This window comes from Phaethon aethereus (genome assembly GCF_964289735.1).
Source record: "Phaethon aethereus genome assembly, chromosome: 2".
In the NCBI taxonomy this organism is placed as follows: Eukaryota; Metazoa; Chordata; class Aves; order Phaethontiformes; family Phaethontidae; genus Phaethon; species Phaethon aethereus.
Genome location: NC_138582.1, coordinates 16,614,346 through 16,640,932, shown reverse-complemented (window position 1 = coordinate 16,640,932; position 26,587 = coordinate 16,614,346). Strand labels below are relative to the sequence as shown.

Genomic DNA, 26,587 nt, shown 5'->3' with positions numbered 1-26,587 from the left:
GGCATGAGAAATGCAGGACCATACCTGACAGCTGAGCAATCGAAACTTCTACCACGAATTTGATGTTCAGTTCACAAAATTTAAAATATCATTCCAGTTGCAGATGAAGTTTTCCAGAGGAATTCGTGGAAAAGTAAAGCGCATAATGACAGAAGGCACTGGATTGAGAGCAGCATGCTCTCTTTGCTTGAAAGTCAACAAGCTGTGGGCAAAACCTGAAGAAAATTAAAAAGAAATACAAAATCCAGGGGAAGAAAATGTACAGACATGGAAAATCATGAGGGACATATCTTTCACCCCCAGGGCCGGCAAACTGGATGAGCAGCAGTTCTAGAGAGAGCAATTTGATTCCTCTTACTGCACACATTGCACATATTTTGGCTGGTGATATTATTTGCATCACCAGCTCTTAACGACTTCTAAATAGACCACCAGGAGTCCTTTGACTATCAAGTGAAAACCATTAAATAGTGCTTGCTTCTTAAAGATGTCTCAGATTGTCACCAGTGATTTGTCATATCAGAGATTTATCAAAAGGCAAAAAAAAGAAAAAAATCTGGCAAGAGCGACCAACAAGAAGATTAACGTGTGACTCTGCGTTCAGGAATTTTCAAAGCATAAAGAGCATAAACACAAAGACGTCAGATGTTCTTTACAAGTGTTATTGGTTGCCACACCCAAACCCATCCAACGTCTTTGTTAGCACCAAAAAGGACATCTGCAACCTCACCCAGACCTTCTCTACTCTGTGCAGTTGTTTACATCTGCACAAACACTACCCGTTCTTACCTGGCAGAACCATTTGCTCACGCTGTTCAGCTCTGCACAGCAGTCCAAACTTTGACAGGACCCAGAGGAATAGAAATTCAGCTTCTAAAATGCTTAGGTACTTCGGGGAACATCATGTGGAGCTGAGAAGAAAAAGGAGATGACAACCTGTGTAGAAGGGAGGAAAGCCACCTGGACACCCACAAGTCTATGGGGCCTGATGAGATCCACCCGAGAGTACTGAGAGAGCTGGCGGAGGAGCTTGCCAAGCCACTCTCCATCATTTATCAGCAGTCCTGGTTAACAGGGGAGGTCCTAGAAGACTGGAGGCTTGCCAATGGGACGCCCGTCTACAAGAAAGGCCGGAAGGAAGATCCTGGGAACTACAGGCCTGTCAGCCTGACCTCTGTTCCAGGGAAGATTATGGAGCGGTTGGTCTTGAGAGTGCTCACAGGGCATCTGCAGGACAGCCAAAGGATCAGGCCCAGCCAGCATGGGTTCATGAAAGGCAGGTCCTGCTTGACCAACCTGATCTCCTTCTATGACCAGGTGACCCGCGTAGTGGATGAGGGAAAGGCTGTGGACGTTGTCTACCTGGACTTTAGTAAAGCCTTTGACAGCGTCTCCCACAGCATTCTCCTGGAGAAACTGGTGGCTCGTGGCTTAGACGGGTTTACTCTTCGCTGGGTGAGGAACTGGCTGGATGGCCGAGCACAGAGAGTTGTGGTGAACGGCGTTAAATCCGGCTGGCGGCCGGTCACAAGCGGTGTTCCCCAGGGCTCGGCTCTGGGGCCGGTCTTGTTTAATATCTTTATTGATGATCTGGATGAGGGGATCGAGTGCTCCCTCAGTAAGTTTGCAGATGACACCAAGTCGGGTGGGAGTGTTGATCTGCTGGAGGGTAGGAGGGCTCTGCAGAGGGATCTGGACAGGCTGGATCGATGGGCAGAGGCCAACTGTATGAGGTTTAATAAGGCCAAGTGCAGGGTCCTGCACTTTGGCCACAACAACCCCATGCAACGCTACAGGCTTGGGGAGGAGTGGCTGGAGAGCAGCCCGGCAGAAAGGGACCTGGGGGTGCTGGTTGACAGCCGGCTGAACATGAGCCAGCAGTGTGCCCAGGTGGCCAAGAAGGCCAACAGCGTCCTGGCCTGTATCAGGAATAGTGTGGCCAGCAGGAGGAGGGAAGTGATTGTGCCCCTGTACTGGGCACTGGTGAGGCCGCACCTTGAATCCTGTGTTCAGTTTTGGGCCCCTCACTACAAGCAGGATGTTGAGGTGCTGGAGCGTGTCCAGAGAAGGGCAACAAAGCTGGTGAGGGGTCTGGAGCACAAGTCTTATGAGGAGCGGCTGAGGGAACTGGGGTTGTTTAGTCTGGAGAAGAGGAGGCTGAGGGGAGATCTTGTCGCTCTCTACAACTACCTGAAAGGGGGTTGTGGCGATGAGGGTGTTGGTCTCTTCTCCCAAGTAACTCGTGATAGGACAAGAGGAAATGGCCTCAAGTTGCGCCAGGGGAGGTTTAGATTGGATATTAGGAAAAATTTCTTCACTGAGAGGGTGGTCAGGCATTGGAACAGGCTGCCCAGGGAGGTGGTGGAGTCGCCATCCCTGGAAGTGTTCAAAAAACGTGTGGATGTGGCGCTTCAGGACATGGTTTAGGGGACATGGTGGTTCTGGATTAATGGTTGGACTTGATGATCTTAAAGGTCCTTTCCAACCTAGTGATTCTGTGATTCTGTGAAAGCACCCCTTCTGGGCAGTCAGTGCAGAATGCTTGCGGTTTAGGAGGAGTTTGGTCCAACTTTGAGAACACTAAAAGGAGAATGGAAATAGCACATCGTATCTTGATGTCGAGATAAGGGCACACCAAGTATGTTTGGATTGCAGAAAAGCTCTCCCATTTAGTTTCATTCTCCTTAAATGTTAAGGATTAGTCTCTGACCACAGCTGTGGCAGTTAACCATATCTGAGGAATTACTTTTTTTTTTTTTTTTTTTAGTTAAGCAAGTAGATGTTCCAAAGTTTAGCATCCTCTCCTGCTGCCTGTCCTGAAGATAACCTCAGGGCTGTCAGTACAGCCAGACACATTTCAGGCTGTTAGAAGGGCTCAGAGGTGAACCTATTCCACTTTGCGCTGTGACCAAGTAGGAGCATGCACCATCCATTACTGGGGCTCCTCAGTGAGAGGGTTACCTCCAACTACAGGAGCACTAACTTTCTAACTGTTTATGCAACACCAGGTTGCATCCACCTCATCCTACACCAGCAAAGCCCTCATGTTTTGTCTATACCTGACAAGGGAGTTGGGACAGAGGACCACACCCTCCCATGAGCAGGCAGTCATGGCACTACGACCATGCTAGTGCTACAATTAAGGGAGATGGCACTTCACATCCCACATAGGCTCAAATTATCAGAACAATTAGAGCATTTTACAAGTAGCAGTGGAACAGAAGCAGTAAATGTCACAGCAAAATTGGAGCTATACTGGTGAAGATCCCAAGTATCGACCACCTAGAAGAAATACTGCTTTTCTTCAACATCAAAACTAATCATCTTTTTTCTCCTTTCAAACCTCACTTATGAAAGACTTGTATAATACCTAGCTTAGAAAACTTGCCTGAAGACTCATGCCAATTAGAGCTGGATTCCAAAGTAACATTCTCTCTTACAAGGATTATAGTTCTGCGCAAATGGAAAAGTTATCTCGCAGACCTGCATGGTTAGCAGCGTGGCAGGAGACAACGGCTCGATACAGACTATAACTGATGACTGCAGGCAAGGTTTTCCTTTACGTGCACATTTTGTCTCCTGTGTACATGTGTGTGACCTGCGGACACATGGTGGAGATGTAACCACAGGGCAGTGGCCTTGCTTGCCGCTGCAATGACAATAAGCTCACTGACTGAAAAGAAGTTCTAACTTCATTAAAGATGAGTTTTTTAAAGACTCTAGTGTCACTACACTTTTATTAGTATACAGAAAGCCTTAACAGAGTAGAAGTAGGTAGTGCTACGGTAATCAGAAATGGAAAGGACATGTCTTATGATCACTGAGCTGCCAGCTCACTCACATAAGGAAAAGAACATGTAAAAGCAAAGTTCCAGGAATATAGAGATAGTGGGGAAAGCTCACACCCAACCCAGCGTGGAGACACAGCCCCCTCCCTTTTAGTTCCTAATCTCCACAGCTTCCTGATTCTCATTTATAGACCAACAGCTTCAACTGACTCCACCTCCTTCGCTCAGGGAGGCTTCCTCTAATTATTTCCACCATGACAGAAGACCAAAGTATGATTCAGAACAGAATAGTCAAATAATCTCCAAAGCCTACTTACACCTCACCTACTTTGGAGGTCATTCCCCTGTCTGGCTCAGATCCATACCTTCAGAAGCCACAAATCTCTACTGAAGTCTTCCATATTTCTTCATGGACTTTAATTGACATTTAGCACATTCGATCTAGCTATATAAAATTCACCACTCTTGTTAAACTCCAGCACAGTAGAATATTACTGCCCTCTTTCTCGCATTTACATCCTCAATCTTAAAGAACTAATTCAAAACACACAGCTTGTTTTTAGCCTATTCCAAGTATTTCTTTTACTAACACCTCCTTTGCAGACCTTAGTATGTATAATGTTTCTGCTGCTTCCTTCTACACACAGTCACTGCAGAGTCAGTCTTCTATTCCCAGTTATCCAGAAGATCGTTTTTTCTATCTCAAATGTCTCATCTTAGTCTAATTATCTGCTCCTACTTCTGTTCCCTGGTGGTTATTTTGCTCCTTCAGAAAACTAGAAAATTAACATGGTTTGATTATTATTTCTATAGGAAATTAAAATCATGCGGCACTGTAGCAGTATACTTAACTAATCTTTGATTTCAGAGAAGTTCACTGTGTGAAAGCTAACACAAAGGTGCCCACAGTTTCCAAGGCAAAAGATCAGACTTGCAATTTGCCACATATTTTGAACAAAATTTGCATCCCTATTTAGATAAATACTGCAGTCACTATGGTTTAGAATGGAAAAGAGTAAGTTCTTAGTCTAACCCCCATTTTTCACACACTTCTGACTTTCCAAAACCACCTTAGAGGCTGAAATATTCCATGCTGGGTCCATATTTAGAGGATGTTATTTATTTTAAAAGACCAAACCACATTCCATCAGCCATTTTAGGCGCTCAGAACTCATCACACAATGACATGCAAGAAAAAACTCAGAGGGGAAAAAAAAAAAAAGAAATCAATGACAGTAACATGTGTGAGTTGCCACATATTAGACCTTTCTAGTTAAAAAGATAAGTAGCCCAAGTTCAGGAATAAAGGCACATCCAGATGGCAAAGTTAGTGCAGAGTAGGTATGGTGTCCATTCACACCATGCCAGCTGCTCCACGTTGGCTACTTCTACACTTTCTGTCATGAAGACTTCAGTAGCACCACTGGATTTCAATGCAGTTGGTGGTGGCAACAGAAAATGGGAACACAGCTTAACATGATACGGTGGGAACCAGTCTCCACATAACACTAGTTTTGTATGTTCCAAATGTGAAACCTATGAAATATTTGTGATATGGAAGGTCCATCACACCAGTCTTGAGCAACTGCTCCAAGTTACTAGCATATTATGGTTGTAAGTTCTCAACCAAAACTGGGAAATGTTAAATTTCTTCTGTGAAGTCAGCTATACTGAACATTTGTAATAATTTGTTTTTATTTCAGATTCCAAGTTAAATAAAACCTGTATTATTTGCTATGACTAAACATGAATAACTGCCAAACATTTAGAAAACCTGAGTGACCACAGAAAATTCCAGTCCAATAGGGCCAACAAATAAGGAAATACTAAAATATCATTAAAATTTGCCTTTATTTTTCTTACAGGAGAATTCTACCCAAACCAAGGTGACTGTTTTACAAGACTCTTTTCCCAATACACTAAATTTTCAAGAGGATCATGAACAGTATAAAACTGTAAATAACTTTTCCTGTTGAGGGCTACAGTAAAGTTTCTTCAGTTGTTGTAATCTTGGAGAGCCTGAGCCATGAAAAGCTTGCCCAGGTTCTGTGCATTGAACTCCTTAATATTCTGGCAGTAGGTATTAATTTGACCTGTCAATAGGAAAGAAGAGAAAGCTTTTGTCAGTTTTGAAATTCAGAAAGACATCCTAGAACATCATATTTAAAAAGCCAAACGTGAATCATTCATGATTTATATGGAGAAGCAACCAAAACAGCTCAAGTACTCTATACTGAAAATTTTACATTTTCAGTATTCCCAAATAGGTTTGGGAAGAAGCAGCAGCTATATTAGCAGAACAGGTATGCTCAAACCCCCCTTAATTTTCCTACAATTCTATTACGTACAATTTCTGAAAAGACATAATGACAATAAAAAGAATAAACAATTCTTGCTGCTGTATTGGAAGCTTAATGACATTAATTGTTCAATTTAGTTGCTCTAAAAATACTACAAGACTGAATTTCAGTTTTATTCTTATGCATCTGCTCTCCCTATTAGAGCATTCGTAACAAATATTTTTCAGTAGCAAAACGAGTATTGTGGTACTCCTGTTTGACATTTTGCTAGCCTTTTTTTCCACCTAATATTTCACTTTATTAGCTATTTCAAAAATCATCAGGGTATGAAGACTCGTCAGTGCTTTACAAATCAAACATGCCCATCAAACATTTTTATACATGTACTGCTACAAGTTATTTCCCTTGTTAGCTAGGAATAGCAAAACACGAAGCCAGTTTAATCAAAATTAAGAGTCTTTAGAAGGCCAATAAACTCTCAATTTAATGCTCTACTTTAAAAGTTTTTAAATGCCTCAGAGACAAAAGAGCTAAGTTTTATTCTTTATCCACAAGCTTTACTTCATCTAAGTTGAAGTGGATGCTTTCAATTCTTCCCCTGACAATGGCAAAAGAAAAAATGAGGAGACTGCTTTGGCTGCAAACTGTTTTTTCCTTTAAGTATAATTGTTTTCAATTCCTCCTCTTATAAGAGATGATTCATCCTAAGCTATCACTTTCATAAAACACACGTGTACACACTTATACACTTCTGTTGCATTTTTAAGCTATGCTAAAGCTGAATGTTTAAATACTTTAATGCTGCTAGGATTCATTAACTGGTAAAAACTATGAAAACAATCGGGTTTTTTTTAAAGACTCTGGAAGGAATAATAAATCAAGAGCACTATTTCTTCTAAAAGCAGCACTTATTACAATGTGAAACAGTATTAATGCATTAAAATAATAATCTCTCGGTCACTCCCAAATTTAAGAGTGGTAGTTCAAATTCACTTTTTTTTTTTTTTAATGTCAAAAGCTCTTTTCTGTATCCTAAATTACCAGGACTTTGGATTAATTTTCTCTCGGTACAAAGCAGGTTGATATCTAACTGATACAAAAAGCCTGCCATAGTTACACAACTTCCTTTCTCATGACATTTTCCAAATTTAGATTACTTAGCAGGTCATCTAAGTTTTTGGTTATTTTTCTCTGTTGCCATTGTGTGGTCCCAGATATTTTTTACCCTTCCAAGAGGCACAGGACAGGCACTGACTTTTGTATCAAACTGTGGCTACGTACTGCAGCATACCAGTAAACTGAGAAAATCGGGATGGTGGGACCTACACCTGTGCTTTGCTGCCGTTTACATTTTCATTCACCTTGGGGTGCAGGAAGGTGGGGGTGGTTTCCCTAAAACTCTGGCCATAGAAATCAAAGAAATTATCCCAATTAAGTGTGAAATTAAAAGTAAAATCTTCTCAGCTGCTGCAACAGGGTATATTATCAGTAACTTAGGGCTGCAGACAAGTGCTCTGCTCTGAATCGGTGGCTCCAGCCCAAACAGCTTATTCCTGCCTCTCATCTGTGCAGCCCCCTCACTTCTGGAGCTGCGGGAGGAGCTGGGGGACGAGTGCAGGGAGCAGCTTATTGACTGCAGTAGCTGCTACACCCATTCGTGCAGAAAGCCTGCTCTGTGGGCCATTTCTCCAGCTCTCCTTTAAAATCCCATTTCACCCTCTCAGAACGGAGCCAGGAAAAGGCTCTGGCTGCAGCTTCTGCCCTTTCCCATCAACCCAGGAGGCTCAGATGGTCCAGCAGGAGCTAGATACCGTTGTAAAATAAGAAATAAAGGGAGAAAGTCTCCATATATCGAGTTTAAAGCTTTATGCAGCCATTCTGGTTAAACACAGTGGCTTGCTTTCAAAAGATTACATATGTTCATATCTGCATGGGTAACATGGTGTCCTGGTTTCAGCCAGGGTAGAGTTAATTTTCTTCATAGAAGCTAGCATGAGGCTATGTTTTGGATTTGGGATGAGAAAATGTTGATAAAGTGCTGATGTTTTGAGTTGTTGCTAAGTAGTCAAGGACAGTCCAGCTTCTCATGCTGGCCTGCAGCGAGCAGGCTGGGGGTGCACGGGAAGCTGGGAGGGGACACAGCCAGGACAGCTGACCCAGGCTGGCCAAAGAGATATTCCATACCATATAACATCATGCTCAGTATATAAAGCTGGGACAAAGAAGGAGGAAGGGGTGGAGGGACGTTCGGAGTTATGGCGTCTGTCTTCCCAAGAAACCATTACGCGTGACGGAGCCCTGCTTCCCTGGAGATGGCTGAACACCTGCCTGCCCATGGGGAGTGGTGAACAAATTCCTTGTTTTGCTTTGCTTGCGTGCACGGCTTTTGCTTTACTTATTAAACTGTCTTTATCTTAAACCATGAGTTTCCTCACTTTTACTCTTCCAATTCTCTCCCCCATGCCACCGTGGGGGAGTGAGCGAGCGGCTGCGTGGTGTGTAGTTGCTGGCTGGGGCTAAACCACGACACATGGCAACTTACCCAGATGGTTTAAAATCCTTCTATGTGTGGAAGCTTCCTTTCTATTCCTTTCTTACTAGCAATAAGGTTGGTTTTCTTAGCTACTTCTTTTTTATTTTTAAATACTTCAGACACTAGGGCTGTAGATCACAGGTTGAAATCACTGCCTTTGACCAAATGAAGAACAGTATTTGGAATACTACTAATGTCAAAATATCACACCATAATGGCAAAGGTAATGGAAAATTAAGATGTTTTCCAAGGTAACAACTGCACTTTTTCCCAAGCTAACATTCATATATGAAAAGGTGAGTAGAAGAGGCTGCTAGAATGTTACCTGCAATAAGGAGTGACTCCATTCTTGGAGGTGGCTGTGGTGGTTTAAAAAGTTTATTGATATCCTCCTCAGGAAGAGGGGCTTCTCCTCGGCTTTGACGCTGTATATTTTCTTGCTGACGTCTCTGCTGGTACTGAAAATAAAGCAACAGAAACAGAATGCAACAAGACTTCCAAAGCAGCAAAAAGGTTTTCTTTTCAGATGTTCTTTACCTAACCAGCAAGTATGTTTTAAAAATTATACTTATTCAATACAATTCAGTTTATTTCAAATAACACAAATGCAATTCACAGTTTATTTCAACTCACTGATAAAAAGCATTTCCTGCCCCAAGCTGGCACCTTAAATAAGTGAGGCACTGGAAAATTATGTGGTACTGAGGTGGTGGGGTTAATGTTTAAAATTTTTTCATAGATAAATTCTGTATCTGATGGCAAAGATACAGCACGGTAGATAAAAGCCTCAATTTCATCATGCAAAAAAAGGAAAACAAGGTTGGAATATGTAGGTATGAGAAGCCATTACTTCAAATAGTTATACAAACCAGAAATACTCAATTTTATGCATGTTAAAGGTCAAAACAGTATTAATGTGAAAGGGGAAGAGAACTTGATTAAAAAAGGTATTTTAAGCCAAAAAAATATTATCTCTAAACTGAGAACAAAGTAGTGGCTGAAACAAAGCATAACAGTTCATTTCTCCATTCCAGTTATTTAGATATTCTGCCATTTCGATGCCATTTCTTTGTGGGTTACCAGAGGATACAGTACAGTAGCAGTTTGTAGAAATTATTCTGCTATTTTAAAAAAAAAAAAAAAAATTAAAAAATGAGATTTGTTTTCAGTGCTTGCCTTCGCCATGTAGATTACTCAAACTTTGTAAAAATTAAGGCAAACTATTTCTTCAGCTATTGGAGTTCTTGCAGAAGTACACGCATTCAAAAACACATATATGAGATTTCCTATTGTATGTCACAGCCAGGAACTAGTTGTAAGGCTTGTCTATCAAAGACTTCATATTCAACACCAAAAAAACCCCTTTAAAATAAACAGGCCAAAGAGTACAGGGTGTTTTCTATCACTCACTTAGGCACAGATACATTTAAGAGTCTCAAAACAGTTCCTACTTGGTGGCATACTCAAATGAAGTAATTTTTTTTCCAGTAGTAGTGACAAATACATGTTTTTGGACAATGTTAAAAATAAAATCTTAAATGCCCATATTTGTATGTGAATTGCATGTAGTTTCTTCTTTCTTTGCATTACCCCATTCACTTCTCAGCAGTCTGCCTATTATCCTCTATTGAAACGGCTTGCTTTTAATCACAATTGCTCCATTTTAAAAATGAAGTTAAGACCACTAACTATGCTGCAACGAGCCACTACTAAAGCAGCTATAGTTAGTAAAGAAATGAAGTGAGACACCATGGAACCTACTTCGCTCTGCTTTTCAAAATAAATAGACCCCCTTGTTATTAAGAAAAAACTTTGAAGTGGATGCCATCTTTCTATTCAAATCAGGCAGCAAAGGAAAATAAATTTTCTGAAGATAACATGCATGAAGCTTCTATGTCCTCAGGAATCACAAAGCCATGAGAGACCACTGATCATGTGCTGCTTCCCTAAAGTACTCCCTGTTCAAGCTACACTTCACTTAAGTGAAAAAGCAGCCCATTTTGATTCTAAAATAGTCAGTGATGAAGCATTTCACATGAACCACAGGTGCTCTTTTTAATAATTAGCTACTTTGTGTAGCAATACCTGCAATATTTTATCTTTAAAGTGTCCTGGCCCATTTTCAGTTGGCCAATATTGAATCTTGTCATATCTCTGCCGGCTAAATTAAGAGTTCAAATTTATTTTTTATGCAGGTACTTCTTGAGTAAGCAAGTCACTTGCTAACTTAATTTATCATGTGAAGTGAATTGCGTTCACTAAGATCTGCTTTCCAGGCTTTTAAATCATTCTTGTAGTGCTTTTTTCCAATTTACCAGCATTCTTCTATAATTAGACACAATATTGCTTTATCAAATGCAGAAACAACCAATAAAGTAATACCATCTCCAAATCACAGAATGGCTGAGGTTGGAAGCGACCTCTGGAGATCACCTTTTCCAACCTCTCTGCTCAAGCAGCAGTCGGTCTCTCCATACTCAGTATTCTCTAATCAGACTGTTCTGTATTTTAAAGATGCCCTTTGGCATCAGGAATTAAAAGTCAGCATCATCTGATCAGTATCACTATCTACTGATACAAAACATGACTAAAATGTAATTTCCAAGCAGAGAAGAGTCCGCTGTCTTTTAAATATGGACTATGTTTATTTCTAGATGCATAACTTCATGTGATGGTATTAAAACATGGTTTGTTTTGGAATAATTCACTTCAGCTTCAGCTCTTTCATTTCATTTACTAAAACTCTAAACCCTGTGTCCACAGAATATTTATCAATGATTTTGAATTATCATAAATCACTAACAAACATGTAAAATAGCAAAGAAAGACCAATCCGCACTACATGTCAGCAGAAGCAAACCATTTGATAATTCCGCACTGACTAGCACATTTTCTAGGTCTACTTAATGGATAAGTTTCTGTAAGAATTTTATCTTGCTTAGATGCAAATTCACTTGTCCTAAATAACACCACCCAAGCTGTATTTTGTGGGAAAAAAGTCCTCTCATTCAGGTTTTCCATCCTGGTTACCAACCTGGTGTTTCTGCTGCTGCTGTTTGCTTACATTCCTCAGGTAGGTATTGTATTTAACAATGTCTTGGCTCATCTCATCCACTCTGTCCATCAGCAGCTGCAGACTCTTCCCTAGGTGATTACTGAAATACAAGAAACATTCATGAAAGAATGAAGTTACTAAAAAGAAAGATTTAAAATTTAAAATTAATTTCAAGTCACTTGACCGGCATTTCTGTACTAATGGCACAGTTTGTAAATTTTTAAGTTCCTGGCTATCTATGTTCATATATTTAGTTGATGATACCTTACCTGGCATCTTTTCCTCTAGCATCTTCGCCACATTGCAAATACCATATTTAAGTGTTTTGGTCTTTGCACAGAACCTCATAGTTATGAAAAATAACCTCATAGTTATGAAAAAAAACAATGCCTTGTGTGAATTTACTGTCATTACAGATGCAGGTCAAACGTTTAAAAAAGAAACTCTGATGCTTTTGTGACATGCAACCCCGAACAATGTTCCAGGAGATGTGTTCAAAGAGTTTGGTTTCAAGTTACTGCCGGCTTTTTCACGAATACTTAACTATCTCTACAGGGATAGTTACATATTCTTCAGAACTCCATCTCATTAACTAGTCTATCAAACCATGCCTGGAAGTTCAGCAGACATTCCTTGATCTTAGCTGTTGAGAGGGAGTGTTGTGTCCAGTCCAGCCAGCTTCACATTCCATACCATAGGCAACATGGAAGCAGCTAGGCTGGGTGCGTCCAGTTCCAGTTATGCGATCTACTGCCTTGGCCAGACAAAAGCAGTCTGTTAAACAACTTTTATTGTAACCATTTTTAGCAATGGATTCAGTATTTTGCAGGAATGTTCAACTTAAGGTATAGCTTCCAAGTTAAAGTTTTGGAAGTTTTTAGGTTGGTGCCCATGGAGACAGTATTCATCCTAAATTGTGTTTACAGGGTAGTGCAGTAAAAGAAGAATACTTACTGCTCTCTATCAATCCCTTTGATCAGAAGCTAGTTTGTTGGCTCCAATCTAGGCTTTACCGAGTCCTACTTGGCTGAAGACCAAGGACCCAGAAAGCTAGACTCCATCCTTCTCCTCCTCAAATGAAATCCACTACTATTCATGAGAGTTTCTTTCAAATAAAAGGTTTGGTGCACTCTATGTCAGAATCATATCCTTCAGTCACTGCTGCTCCAGGTTATCCGAGATTCTTTGTGCCTTTTACAATGCATTCCCACCACCCTATACAGCCTACAGACTGTGGAAATTCTAACTGAAAGAGACAGGCATAAAGTGAAAAGGGAGCCACCTAAGTAATACTATGTATGTTCCTTTTTAAGCATAAATTATTCCCCAAATCCACAGAATTCATAGCTGGAGACAGAAGCTGGTAATGTACTGAGGCACTAGAGGATACCTGCTGAGAACGTAGCTAAAGACACCCTTCTCTCCGAGGACTAGGACAGCTATTTCACTAGCTGAGCTGCCTGCTCACTGTACAAAAGGCTGTATCAGTAACTTCAGACCACAATTTATTTACAAGCCAGAGTTTTAAATCTCAGTTGCATACAGGGGCAGATGGTGAGGAGGACTTCAGCTACACAGCAGCAAGTAAGGTGCCACTATAATAATTATTTTTAAACTTCTTGGGGGTTTTTTTGGTTCAATTCAAGCACGTGGTATTTAGAACTGTGGAACAGTGCCATGGGTAGGGGTGTGCATATTTTCAGTTTTGTATAATATAAACTCTATAAAAAGTTAGTGTTAGAACTGGGTATTATCAGAAATGCCTATGTAGGTACACACTAATAGCCTTGTAAGGTATGTGGACATAATTATTTTACAGATAGCGTCCATATGAAATGTAGCTCGTTACAAAGAATGATTTTATGTGAATCTCTTTGGGACTAGCTTAGTACAGCAGAATACAGAAACAGAGAGTTATTGTTAGAAGTTGCAGTAATATAGTGTTTGCTCTCATTGCCAGGGAAACAAAAAGCTAAAAACAGATAACTTAAACAGATGTGAACTGAGACATGAAGTGATAAGTATGCTGCAAATACAGGACCAACTTTTTCCTCAGTTCTCATGTAGTTGATACCCTTTTTTTCTCCATCTCTTAAAAAAAATAGAAAGACCAACAGGAAGTAGTTTGTAAAAATGTATATATACAATGTTTAAGCAAGTTTTATTCAGTTGAAGTTTATTCTGGTGAGATTTAGGAAGTTAAATTGCATTGCTCCAGCCCGTAAGTCTCATCATACAGTTACTTAGCCCAAACGCTCTTTTAGGCACCTCCTTACCTTGTGCACTCCCCTACAGCAGATCTCAAAGATCACACTGCTAAGTACCTAAATGCCCTCTATGTGCCAATGCAACTAAAAAACCCCAAATAAACATTTTTAAAATAAGGGTGGGGGCAGTAAATGCTGCTCACATCCCCATCAAGACTCACTTTCCTACAAGGCTCTGTGATAGTCAAATGTAGACAACGTGGAGCTCAGCACTTGCATTTGTTGTTGTTCTGAGGCCATCGGTAATAAAGAAACTGCATTTTCAATGGATGCATTTCAGTCAGCTGATTCAGCGAAACAGTGAATTAAATCGAGTTTACATTTAGATTAGCGAGTAGTGTAGACCAACAGGAACAGACCTATAAAGCAAAACAGCTGGTGCTAAGAAACCAACGTCCATGCTATATGTGTTTCAGGGGGATTTGTTATCACTAGTTCTGATGCGGTCCAGTGACCTGAAAGCCCATTAGTGGCTGAAACACAGTGGGTATCCTCCTAAAGCCTATTTTCAGTTTAGTTTCATCTGAAACAATCAGGTCCGAGATCACCCAGTGGTGATGATCTGAGCACACTCTTGAACTGAACTAAAAGACATAGCTCCACCTTAAAATAGCACCAGGAGACCACCACACCTCAGGTATCAGTGAATCTTGGGGGGGGGTGGGGGGGTGGGAATCAGCTGTAGAATTGCTATCATACTAAGCATCAGAAAGTCCACATACGGGGACTGTGTTCTTTTTAAGGGAGAAATATAGATAATACAAGGGGAAAAAAAAGAATGAAGCTTCTCCTGCAGTTAGGACAGTCAAAAAAATATCTGTCATGTGGATTCTTACACATCTGATGAAGAAATTCTCTAATGTGAAAGCACTCCTCCTCCTGTAGTGAGTGACCTATAAAACTTCCAGAAATTTATCATTTGAGACTTACCTGTGTAGCTTGGCTAACATAATAAAAAAAGCCAAAAAAGGACAAACACATACAAACTATCAAAGGGAAACTATCAAAGTCTGTTTAGAGAAAAGAAAAAATAAAACAGACTGGAAAGTATAGCCTGCAAAGAGATTTCTTGTGTAGTGCATTCTTGCTGTAACAGCCTTATACTTGACAGGGTACAGTCCTTCACCCAAAAGGGCAGATAGGAAATCAAGTCCTTGACACACAGGTATACTTCCGATTCCTTGTTTAACAATTATCAAATACAAAGGTCAAATAATTCTGAGGGTGAGAAACAGGAACCTGTGAACAGAGTAGCCTAATCTGCAGGTAACAGTCATGGTACTTTCTGTCTTGTTCTTCTTGCTGGTGAGCCTTGCATTTGGTGGTGTTATGGTCTAGCATCCACGGAAGGAGAAAGCAACAACTATACATTAACTAAACTCATGGATCACTCACTACACGAGGGCATCCTGTTAGGATACGGACCTGGCTAAGAGACCCAAATGCAAGTCTCCCTCTTCCTGAGAGTATGCTAGTACCACCAGAGCTTCCCTTTGCAGATATATTTTAAGGAGAGCAAAGGTGCAGTTTGCTGTTGCCGGCAAAGCCAGTTTAAGAGGTTCCAGCATCACCATCTTCCTGCCTCTCCCTCCCTCTTTGCCCAAGGATTACAGCACTCTCAGCTGTATGGATTCAGCTGTTTGTGTGGGCACACTTCAAACTCTTTCAGTGAAATAGTCTAATGTAAATGCAAAAACACCCTCTGTTGGGGTTTCTTTTTTTTTTTTTTCAGGGAGGCTGAGGGAAAGGCTGGAAGGGAAGAGTGGGAGCCTGACTTTTTCCACCAGACTATTCCACAAAGCTATTTGTACAGCCATATTCTGAAACAGATGAGGGAATAAAAATCTTTGAGGGTGGGAGGGGTGTAGAGATGAAATGGGGGTAGTGGGGAGGAATGATGCAAGCAGCTGGGGCTGGAACCTCAAACTGGCTCCGCTTCTGTAGGATTCATAATGGGGAACTACACATGAAGCCCACATTTACTTCAGAATCTTTAATCAGGAAGGGACTCCAGACACACACTCGCTAAAGGTTTGAAACACCCAAAATGCAGTCTCGAGTCAGATACCAAAGCTTCAGAGGCAGCAGTTCACACTGTTCTCAGCTTCCCATGTCCTGCTCATTAGTTTTAACTGTCTCTACACAGAGCTCATGGGCCTTGGCTTGCACTTTTGGAGAAGCCCACCCACCTGCGCCGGCCCAGGAGGGAGCAGGGGCACCCAGCCTCCATGATCTGAATGACATTTTTGGGTATAACAATTCTGAAGCTGGAGGTGTCCAAAAAAAGATGGTCCCCTAAACTTGCTTACAATCACCATAAATGGAGCCCCTCATTTATTTCATTTTGCTTGCACCCTGGCTAAGGAAGATGAGAACAGGGAGCAGCGAGAGGAGACGTAAGGAAATGCTGTATCTGCTGCTCAGTTTCTCCACTTTCCATAGCTTTACTAAGGCCCCTCTCAGAGTCACTGGTTTTTGAGAAAGATGCCACCCTGTGCATCATTTCTCCTCCTGGTGGGAACAGTTTTGGGTGGATTAGAGAGGTACTGCTGGGCAAAGCCCATCTTTTTGATTAAATATTTCTAAGGAACATTCCCACCGCTTTGCAGAACTTGTTTACATCTCAGCATTTCAGCCCTAGTTCAACCTGTGCTCTTTTTAAGAGGATTTTGTTTGAATGAGATATGTAAGTCAGGAGTCTTGAGCTCCATTCCCTTTTCTACTCCGACTTTGATGTGTGCCTTTGGGCAACACATTTACCCTCTCTGTGTCAGCTTCCCCCATCTGCAAATTAGAGATTTTCATAATTATCTTAATAATCCGTTAAGCACATTGAGATTTCTGAATAAGCAGTACAATGTATAAAGGTTAATATTGTTTTCAAAAGCCAAAGTAACCCTCCTTATGTCACTTTTGCAAAAATACTGCATCTGATGTTTGAAAAATATATCTGCCAAGTAGATGTTACTGCAGTAAATGTTCAGCACATGTTTGCTTCTACTGACGCACACTATTAGAAAAATTGCTCGAGACAAATTGAGATATTATAGAACAACCCTATTATGAAGCTAGACCACAAAAAAGCTTTTTTTAATTTAAACTAGATCATCAATAGAATAGGGAAGAGATGGATGAGAATGGCAAAGTTGGTTGTAATTATTTCTCTGAAGATCTGGAACATTATCTGACAGGATTTTAATTCTTGAGTCTCTATCAAAAGACTGGCAGTACTCCAAGGTCTTCAAGACATTTTGGTCCTTAAGGGTAGCAGTATAACAGTTTGAGCAAAAGGCCTTTACTTGCTATTACTTGCTAGCCTTGTGCTATTCTGCCTTCAACTTCTTTCCCTAGAATATTCCAGTCAATTCAGATTTCACAAGAGAAACACAAATTTATGCCCAAAAAAGTAAACTACTTTACACAATTATCACAAATGTACTTCAAAAGGAGAAAGATATTAAGGTGCAGACAAAGTATCTTAAACAGGTACAGCTTCAAACTCAGACAAGGTGGGTGGCTGAACATGTGAGAATCTTGATGAAACAAACTCTCCAGCTCTCCAGAGAACAACTACGGGTAAATAACTTCATTGCCAAAACCATTGCTTCAGAAGATTAAAAAAGGTTCAGGGATGCTCCCAAAAGACCAAAAAAAACCCCCAAAAAGCCCAACCAACCCCAAACTCTTAAAAAAACAAAACAAGCAAAAAAAAACCCACCCCAAAACCAAAGTAGCCTTAGTTACTGCCAACTAATTCTACAACAGCAAAGTTAAGTGAGGAGGATATGCACCAAAATTAAAAGTTGATATCTGAAATATTTTAGCCACAACTATTCAAAGACAAAAATAAGGAAATGCAAAGGGAAAGAAACCTCCAGAATAGTGGGGGTTTGAACTCCCCTACTTCAGGCAATATATTCTTTGACAAAGAAATCTTCGTAGTTGAATTCAAGTAAAAGCTAGTTAAATATTTCAGCAGGCAGTATAAGTCATCCTACCTTGAATAAACAAGCATTAAAATGTTTTAATTGGGCAGTTGTGGAGTTATACCAGTGTAAGATATCACCAAATGTAACCTCCCTGGTTATCAAATTATTATTTTGAAGAGACACATATAAAAACCTCCAAATAAACCGATTGGGGTAATTTCCAAAACTTTCTCTCCTCCAAACCAAACTAAGCACTCTGAGTTCCTCAAATAGAGCAGGTGAGCCAGAAGAATGCTGCCAGGAAAGTCAGTCCAGGAGATATAATTCACAAATACCTCTGAAAACTGATGAATCTGTTGAATTAATTCCCCATTAGTGGGAAATTCTAGACTTCAATAAGCTCAAGAAATTGCTGCCAGTATATAGGACAGTAACTGAGTAAGTTCAAAGAAACACACTTAATTGAAAAGGCACTTTTAACCAGGTTTACCAAGAATCCAGTTCCACCTGTGTCAGCCTCAAGAGCAGAGCTGTACCACTCCAAGAAGAGACCCATTGAAAAGAAACTTCGATGCACTAAGAATAAAGTTAATCCCTTTTTTTCCTGTTGTGAAGGGTTCCTAAACACCAATTATGAAGTTTCCTTTTTCTTTTGGGCTTATGTTTTTCTTGTTCACTTATTCTGTTTACTGATATGAGGACAAACACAAAAGCCTGTCTTGTACCGGGCTATTAACACCATCATTCCAGAAAGGAAATTAAGTTGTACAGTTCTTATCTTCTATCTTGAGTCAGGGCAGAGGTACAGAGCAGTTACTACGCAGGATGCAAAGCTGATGAAAAACTTCAACTGTGGTTTGTGATCTGTTCAAATTAATTTCCATTTCCAGAATTGTATTGCATGACTAGCAGCAGCCTGTGCTAGGATCCAGGGTGCTGGGTAAGCCCAAGCCTTTTTACAGGAGTAAATCCATAGAAACAATCAAGGACAATGCTGTCAGATCACTTGGAAATCTGCTGTATCCTAGGCACAGTCCTTTTCACAGTAAAGGAGGAACCACTGTCATCTCCTACATCCAGTGCCCACCCTCTCCTCAGATGGTAAAAGCTTTGTGATCTTTGACCAAGGAAAGAGCCTGACAGAAAGCCCGCAGAGTCAAGCAGACTGAACATCTCAGCAAAAATTCTTCACTTCATTAATTCCAAGGTGCAAAGTCACAACTTCACTGGACAAAATTATTGACTAAGTATCTCTTGCAACATCTGTAAATTCCCTGACACGGTTCAACCCTATACATGTTCTCTCTTGACCAATTTCTCTAAAAGCTATCAGATCCCTCAGTACATGCACATAAGCTCAAGTAAAGAAAACAGAGTGGAAAATTTCTGCTAACTCAGGTAACATATGGACCACTAGCAATATGGATCCATTAACAACAGCCTTACATGATGGGGGGGCAGAGGAGTGTGCTGCACAGAAAAAAAAGGAAAAAGAAAAGAGGAAAGAGGCCACTAGTATTCAGCTAACTTGGTTGTCAGATTCAGAAGGGATCAGAAACTTGGTAGACAATATCTTGACATAAGAAGAAAGTGTTACACCCCAAAAAAATATTGGTGAATACATCCCACTTTCTACATGCAACAAGATATTGTATCATTTTGTGTATCTGGTTGTTTTGGTCATCCCAGTAATAATCCAATTAACTGTACTGTGTTGTGTAAGATTTAAGAACCACTACACTTCTGATCATACTGCTAGAGGTTGTGCCTACTTTGTTATCATAAATATATTTTCAGGGCAAAGTGCTAGAAGAACAAAAAGTTATTCTTAGATAAACTTATGAGAAGATCATTCTACAAACTTGTACACAATTTCTGATATCATGAATGCTGGCTGTCATGACAATCAGTCTATGCATTTTTGCCAGTTTCTCAGATAGAGGCTTTATTATTTTATTTTCAAAGGCATCCTGCTACCAACGTGGAACAAATGAGATTTTTTTTTTCCAAATAATTTATAGAATTACTTATGGAATATTTAACAAAAACAATTTTTATTTCCAGATCAATCTGCCTGAAATTTCTGAATGCCGGTATTTTCTTGAAGAAATATACACTACTGAAAAGATTATACACTACAAGTATATGCAGATTACAGACTGAATTTAGTCCTTGAATCTAATGCTATAGTTTCACCAGGCAGATTTTCCTTCAGCAAAAGAACATGAAGGGTAAAGTCTTAACCCCATTAAAAGTCAAGGCAAAGCTTCCATGGACTGTAATAAGACTGGGATTTCACCCAAGGTGTTAAACTGTGGTTTGGGAAAGCGAATAAAAATACATCCATTATTGTAACAAGTACTTACCTGCTAGCCAGACTGAGCAATTCATGTCTATCGGCTACTGCAGATTTCTTTTCCAGTTCCCACAACATCACATTGATCAGGTATGAATTCTTAATTACAATGGGCACTTCTTCAAACATGTTTTCATAAGCAATATTCGCTTTTTTCAAGCTGTGAAAAAAGTTTGAAAATATTTATTAATATAACCAGAAACTCTCTTGTTCTTTTTGTTGAATTGTTGCTCCAACAACCACCGGCAATTCTGTAAAAACCCTTGATTCTCATAGCTCCAGAATCAAACAAGAGTCAAGTTTTGGTAAGAGAGCATTTGCATGGCAAAACCTCACGTTTACAAAGACTAGGAAAAGCTGCTCTAGGAAAAACCCTCAGAAGTCAAGCAGCTGCTTTGCTTGCTAATATATTACTTACATGAAAAAGCCTCCAGCAAAAGACTGTACTGACAGGATTAACTCTGCCCCTTCCAAAATATTTTACTGATTTCCCTGCCATCAGGGTTTCTTAAATAGAAGTGAACAGTTAGTTACCACATGACACTGAAATACCTTTACAATCATAACTACAGCAATGAAAAACAATTTCCCCAATAGCTGAATAACTAAAGTTTTACTGACCAAAAATTAGATTGACAAAATAGTGTGTATTTTGGAATAATTAAATTCCATAGTGGATATTAAAATATAAATTTCCAGTGTGGGTGTTTGTTTTTTTTTTCTTTTACAACACACATATAAAAACTATTGTTATTGCTTTTTAATAAAGTAAACAGTAATACCTTTCATAAAATCTGGAAATAAAGGCATGATCTATAAGTTTCTAAGGAAATATATCCTTAGCTTCTTTGTATGCATATTGGATTTTGGAATAAAAACTTTTGCTTTTTGCCTTCCTGCCCCCCCTTCTTTTTTTTGACTCAGCACAGATTTGTTTGTTCATCATGGAAATGTTATGCTTAGACACTAAACAATGAAATGATTCCGTTTTTCCTCAACGAAGAAAGTTGAACAAGTGCTTGTGCTTTTGCCATTGAACACCAAGCTGTTTGAGGAAAAAGATGACAGCTAAGGCCTACATCTATTACAAGCGGCTAATCTTTTGAAACAGAGTAATTATCCTACTTTACTCCAGAAGATTGTGTCCACATGGGGGAGTTAATTTGGAATAAATACAGAAGAACAGCTATTCCAGAATACCTGTCAATTTTCTTTCTGGAAAAAAAGAGCTTAAAAACAGACCAGCTATTTCCCCTTCTCCATTTCTTTTTTTGTATTTTTGACTCTGTTCCCAGATACAGCTATCTTCACCATGGTCCTTACAGTCAGCCTGCTGACCCTCTCCAAAATCCGTTCAAGTTCTACCACTTCAGCTCTTATTTAGATGCCCAAAACAGACTTTCATGCCTTCTCAGACCACCGTATCAGTGCACGTCTACCGCTTATCCATATACATCCCGCTTCCCCAGCACACACTATTACATAACATTTTAAAATACAGTATTTCATCATCCCACGTATCCTTCTGCCTCCCAAATAATCCAGCAAAACCTATGAGAAAACATTTGTTTAAGTTACTTACGCTTCTGGAGAGAAGTCTTTTTCTTTGCAAACTTCCATCAGTTTGGGAGTCAGCCTATATGCCTTTAGTGACAAAGACCCTTGGGCAGTCTTAATGGGATCTATAATTAAAAATGGAGGAAGGAGGAAGCGTATTATTACTAAGCCCAGATTGCCTTTTTTTTTTTTTTTTAATATCTGAATGACATAAACAGGAGGAAATTTACTAAGTAGTCCTATTAAAAAGAGTAAGACAACCAACACAGAAAAGACACTATAGCAGAAGTAAACCTATTGTACTGAAATGTAAAATACATCCAACTACATACGGTGAAGCTAATACATACATTTATCTTGGAGAACGTGGGGGGATCTAGACCCATTCTACTCAAAACATTAATTCCCCATTAAAGGTCTAACTCACATTTTCTTTTCTTTCATATGAACTATCCACAGAACTTATGTAGAGCTACCTCATTTAACTAAAATTTTTCCCTCCAGTCATTATGCAGTAAATTAAAATATTCATTAAACTACATTATATACAAAAAAATTGTAATTTTAGAGTAGCAATAAGCTAATTCAGGTCAAGTTGCCCTGCTGCTTCATGCGTAACAATGTAACTGGTATATTAAAAAAAACAGTTTTGCCTTATACTCTACTGAATTTAGGGGGAAATTTTCTAAACAAACTGTTACATTCCTAGGACAAAGAAGCTTAACACTTGCAGCATGATAACGGCTGAAGCATGCCAACATGAGAATAAAAGCTGTGTTAACATTCATGTTGTCTGAAACTTAACACAGTAAAACTTTTAGCAATCGGTGATAAAATGAAAACCAAAATAGACTGAAACAAGTGGAAAATTCATCAAGGTCTGATGATGCAATGTTTCCAGCCAATATAAGTATACTTTAACAACTTGTTCTTTACTGTAATCCAATTGTTAACATACTGAAACAATTTTGGGGCAGCTCATAAGATTGATCGTATTCATTAGTATTTTTTCTGACAGATACTCAGGACGTTACATTTACTTCTCAGCTGGAAACTATATGCAAGTCTGCCAGATATGGCAAACTGTGAGTGTTTGGGGAGGGGGAGGCTATAAAGCTGTTAAATTGCCTACGGTTCTGATACAGCACAGAACATCTGGTCTGGAGAGCTTGAGGAAACACCATTAAATAGGCAGAAAAGAAAAAAATCTTTGTGCTAAGAAACAGTCCAGGTTTTGTATGCTTCTGTCAGAGGTATAAAAAAAAAACTTGGCAATTCGTGCGATGATTGGTCAGTCACGTACAGAGCCAGACACGCTAGCAAGCGGGGTTTGTTAGACATCTGGTCGGGTTCCACCAGCCCCTTCAACGAGGGAGGGGAGATGAAGGAATAAAAATGAAGCAGCTACTCCAGCATTCCAAAACGTACACATCAGGGCTCTGATAGCAAGAAAAATAAACAGAAAGAAGGAAACCCTGTCTAGACTTAGCTGCTGCTGAGGCTGCCGTAGACACAGGGTTGGTATTTACTCGAGAAGGCCTGCCAGGCTACTCTTACAGGCAAAAGACAGAATACAAAAATAGTAGTAATAATATTAAGAGGGGAAAAGAATAATAAAGGAAACCTCATACTAACCGTAAATGAGAACTACAGACTCCTCAATTGCGTGCTGGTAACTGAACTGGGAGTCCAGGAGGGCACGAGTGACAAAAGAGCCATAGTACGTGGACTGGTACCAGCCAACGTGAAGATGATCAATGTTTACGTGGCGAAGGCTTCGCATCATTTCCATCTGGTATTGAACTAGATTAAATAAGAAGTATGTTTAAAAAGTAAACGTACATAATCTGTACTATTTCGAGAGAGACCTTGATATTAAATGAGTAAACTGTATTTAATTTTATTTTCATTTTTGCAACTGCGTAGAAGTTTGTTTATTCACCACTGGACTGTCTTCATTAAAAGCCAGAGCTTCCTCAGAGAATGAGAGTACAACTAGCCTGAGTAAGCAAACTTTTTTCAGCTGCAGTTAATTGCTAAAGTGATCAAGAAAGCGATACACATCACTTACAGTGTGTATTACCTTGCTCATTCATAAAAAAAGGTTTCATTAAGCAGTAACATTTTACCATTTAGTAACAAAGAAATATTGTGATTTAAGCTGTAATACTGTCCAGAATTAGATAACTTTTGGAATCAAAAGGAGAATTATTTAATAAGTATATGAAATAGAAGATAAACTATTTATGTCTTTTTCACAATATAAAACTACATTTTCAGTATTAAGGGTTTGGGGGACCAGCTGTCACAGTTTTGACTGCATTTATATTCAATTCTTCCACAGTTTCTTCTCTTTAGATGTATATAAATGTGTAAGTATGCATGTATGTATATATTACATATAATACACACACGTATTTATATACAATAAGTTACCTTAGACAGTAGAGAACATTTTCTGTCAGGCTTTTTACACCAACAGTTGTAACGTTTCATTGTACCAACGCATAAATTCTGTTTCTACTAAATGCTTCATTCAAGCAGATTGCCTTGATGGAACAGAATTCTATTCAGGAATGTTTAACATAATCCCATCGAGCAGATCAACACACCTTATCATTTATCAGACCTTTTAAACAGACAGACACTGTGCCTGCTGTTAAATTTAGGGAAAGAGATTTCAGCGTGGTTATCAGATGAACTAACACTTACAGCCAACTGATAGGAAATCAAATGCCACAACACTGCACAATCCTCAAGCTTTGTCTGCAGCTGCAAAATTTACAAAGATAAAACCCAACCCCTTCCTATGCATTCATTTTTGTTAATTTTTTTCAAGGCTTCTCCTTGTGCAGATGAAAATATGATATTCATTATAAAAGAAAGCAACATAAATTAATCAGAGGACAGAGTGTGCTACGTTTTCAGACCCCACTTCATATCCTTTCAAAAGAAAAAAAAAATTCCAAACATATTCTTTAAAGATACATTTTTCAGGATTGGCCAAATATTTTTCCAACTTATCACCTTTACAGCACAAACTACATTCTGCAGTCTGCTGGCTCTTTTCATTAAATTGCCATATCTTACTGGCTGTATTTTTAAAGTAATCTACGTACACTTACATAAACCCTTGCAGACTTTTTCCATCAATGTATGTTGGTGCTTGCATTCTATTTCATAATAACTTAATAGAAATTACTTGCAATTTGTCTTTCATATCAGACACCATGATAATACAGCACCCCAAAACTAATACAGCAAAACCATCCAGGCTACAGTCTGAAACCCGATAATACACTGCAAGCAAAGGAAAGGCCTGCACCATTTGGCTGTCTCTAAGGCAAATCTACAGGACAGACAGCCAGTAGAACTGATCAAACAGCTGTTTTAAAGTCAGTATGAAAACCTTCCCCTTTGCCACATCAAACTAAATTTTAATCCCACTTTCATTGCGCAACTTCCAGAAAGAGTGGCCAGTTTCAAGTATACTCCTTCCACAGCAGCCCTGATGCTTTAGCAGGTAGCAGCTCAATGTTTCTCACAGAAGCAAAGCTAAGATCTAGCTTGTCAAAGAGGTTCAGCCCTTAAACTTAAAGGTTTCATTAGGGTTTTTTGTGAGGGAAGATGTTAGCTTTTAAATTTTATAATTAAAACGTGAAGAATGCAGACCTCCGCTGGAACGAACTAAAAGACTGCTGCTGTGACCACGATTTTGAATTGAAAAAGCATATGATCCATTTACTAAATGTAGCTAGAATATACTATTTTGGTTAAAAGAAGCTTTTCAAAGATATATCTGTGTGGAAAGCAAGTAAGACTTGCTTTTGACACAACGTGCTAAAACATGAAATCATGGTTAGATTCTTTCTAGCCAAATTAAGTCATGAAAAGGAAAAACTAGAAAGGGATTTTCAAAAGCAGCTGAAAGAGATAAAACCATTTTTTTTTAATTAAGTTAAATGTGGATTTTTAAATAGCTGAGCTAAACTGCTCTTGGCAGTGGCAATTCTTTTGTAACTGAGGACACCGTCAAAGTAGAGGTGGTCACATAATGATGGGGAAGAGATACTTATCTATAGATTCCTATAAAATCATGTGGTTGACCCATTCATATAATTTCTCCCTTAAAAGGTGCAATGTTAAAGAGAGGGAATACCCTAAGAAAATATCCAGATCTTTTACAAACTTGAATAAAGCTATATCATGCTCTTAAAAGTGTTCATCTGAGAGGTAACTGGTAACCAAGTCCTAGGACAATTTCTTTTCTTAAACACGGTATAACCAGCAATATGTATCTGCACATAAGTGTAAGCTGGATCATCTACAAGAAAAAGGATTCACTGAAAACCATCCAGATTTCAAGTCAGCAATTCCTCCTCTCACGACTGTTCGCAGTTAGATGATAATGAAGGCAATAGCGGAAAAATCTCAAAGAACCAATAAAGCATCAATAGCTAACATCTCTGCCTTGGGAAAACAACTGCAGAAATTAAAACATGATGCAGTCCCCACCAGGGAGAAATGGAAACTCTTTTAACCAAACATATATACTTTATAACATGTATTAGTAGCTAGATAGCTCCAACAAGCTGCCAACTTGCACAAATGGGTAACAGCCCCCAAGTTGCTTTTGTTGATATTGTTACCACTGTTTCTTTACATCTTTTGCCCTGTCTACAGAACATCATCTTTTTACCTAGTCGTTTAGCACAGACTATGCAAGAGCTCTCTCCTTCTACCCAGTCCTCAGTCTGCTAGGACTTGGGATGGTCATGCACTACTTCTAACGAAGAGTCCAC

The 26,587-nt window shown here is 39.4% G+C and overlaps 1 protein-coding gene across 1 annotated transcript in view; it reads right to left on the bottom strand.

The window, feature by feature from the left end:
- Positions 1 to 5,622: 5,622 nt before the first annotated feature.
- EIF3H (eukaryotic translation initiation factor 3 subunit H) overlaps positions 5,623 to 26,587 on the bottom strand; it is a gene marked incomplete at its 5' end in the record, with an annotated part of 88,809 nt that continues 67,844 nt past the window's right edge. The window contains 6 exons of the mRNA XM_082015252.1: positions 5,623 to 5,881; positions 8,947 to 9,079; positions 11,656 to 11,776; positions 20,239 to 20,388; positions 21,811 to 21,910; positions 23,421 to 23,588. Of these exons, the coding sequence (XP_081871378.1) occupies positions 5,784 to 5,881; positions 8,947 to 9,079; positions 11,656 to 11,776; positions 20,239 to 20,388; positions 21,811 to 21,910; positions 23,421 to 23,588 (770 nt within the window). The 3' untranslated portion in view covers positions 5,623 to 5,783. The remainder of the gene's footprint in view (positions 5,882 to 8,946; positions 9,080 to 11,655; positions 11,777 to 20,238; positions 20,389 to 21,810; positions 21,911 to 23,420; positions 23,589 to 26,587) is intronic.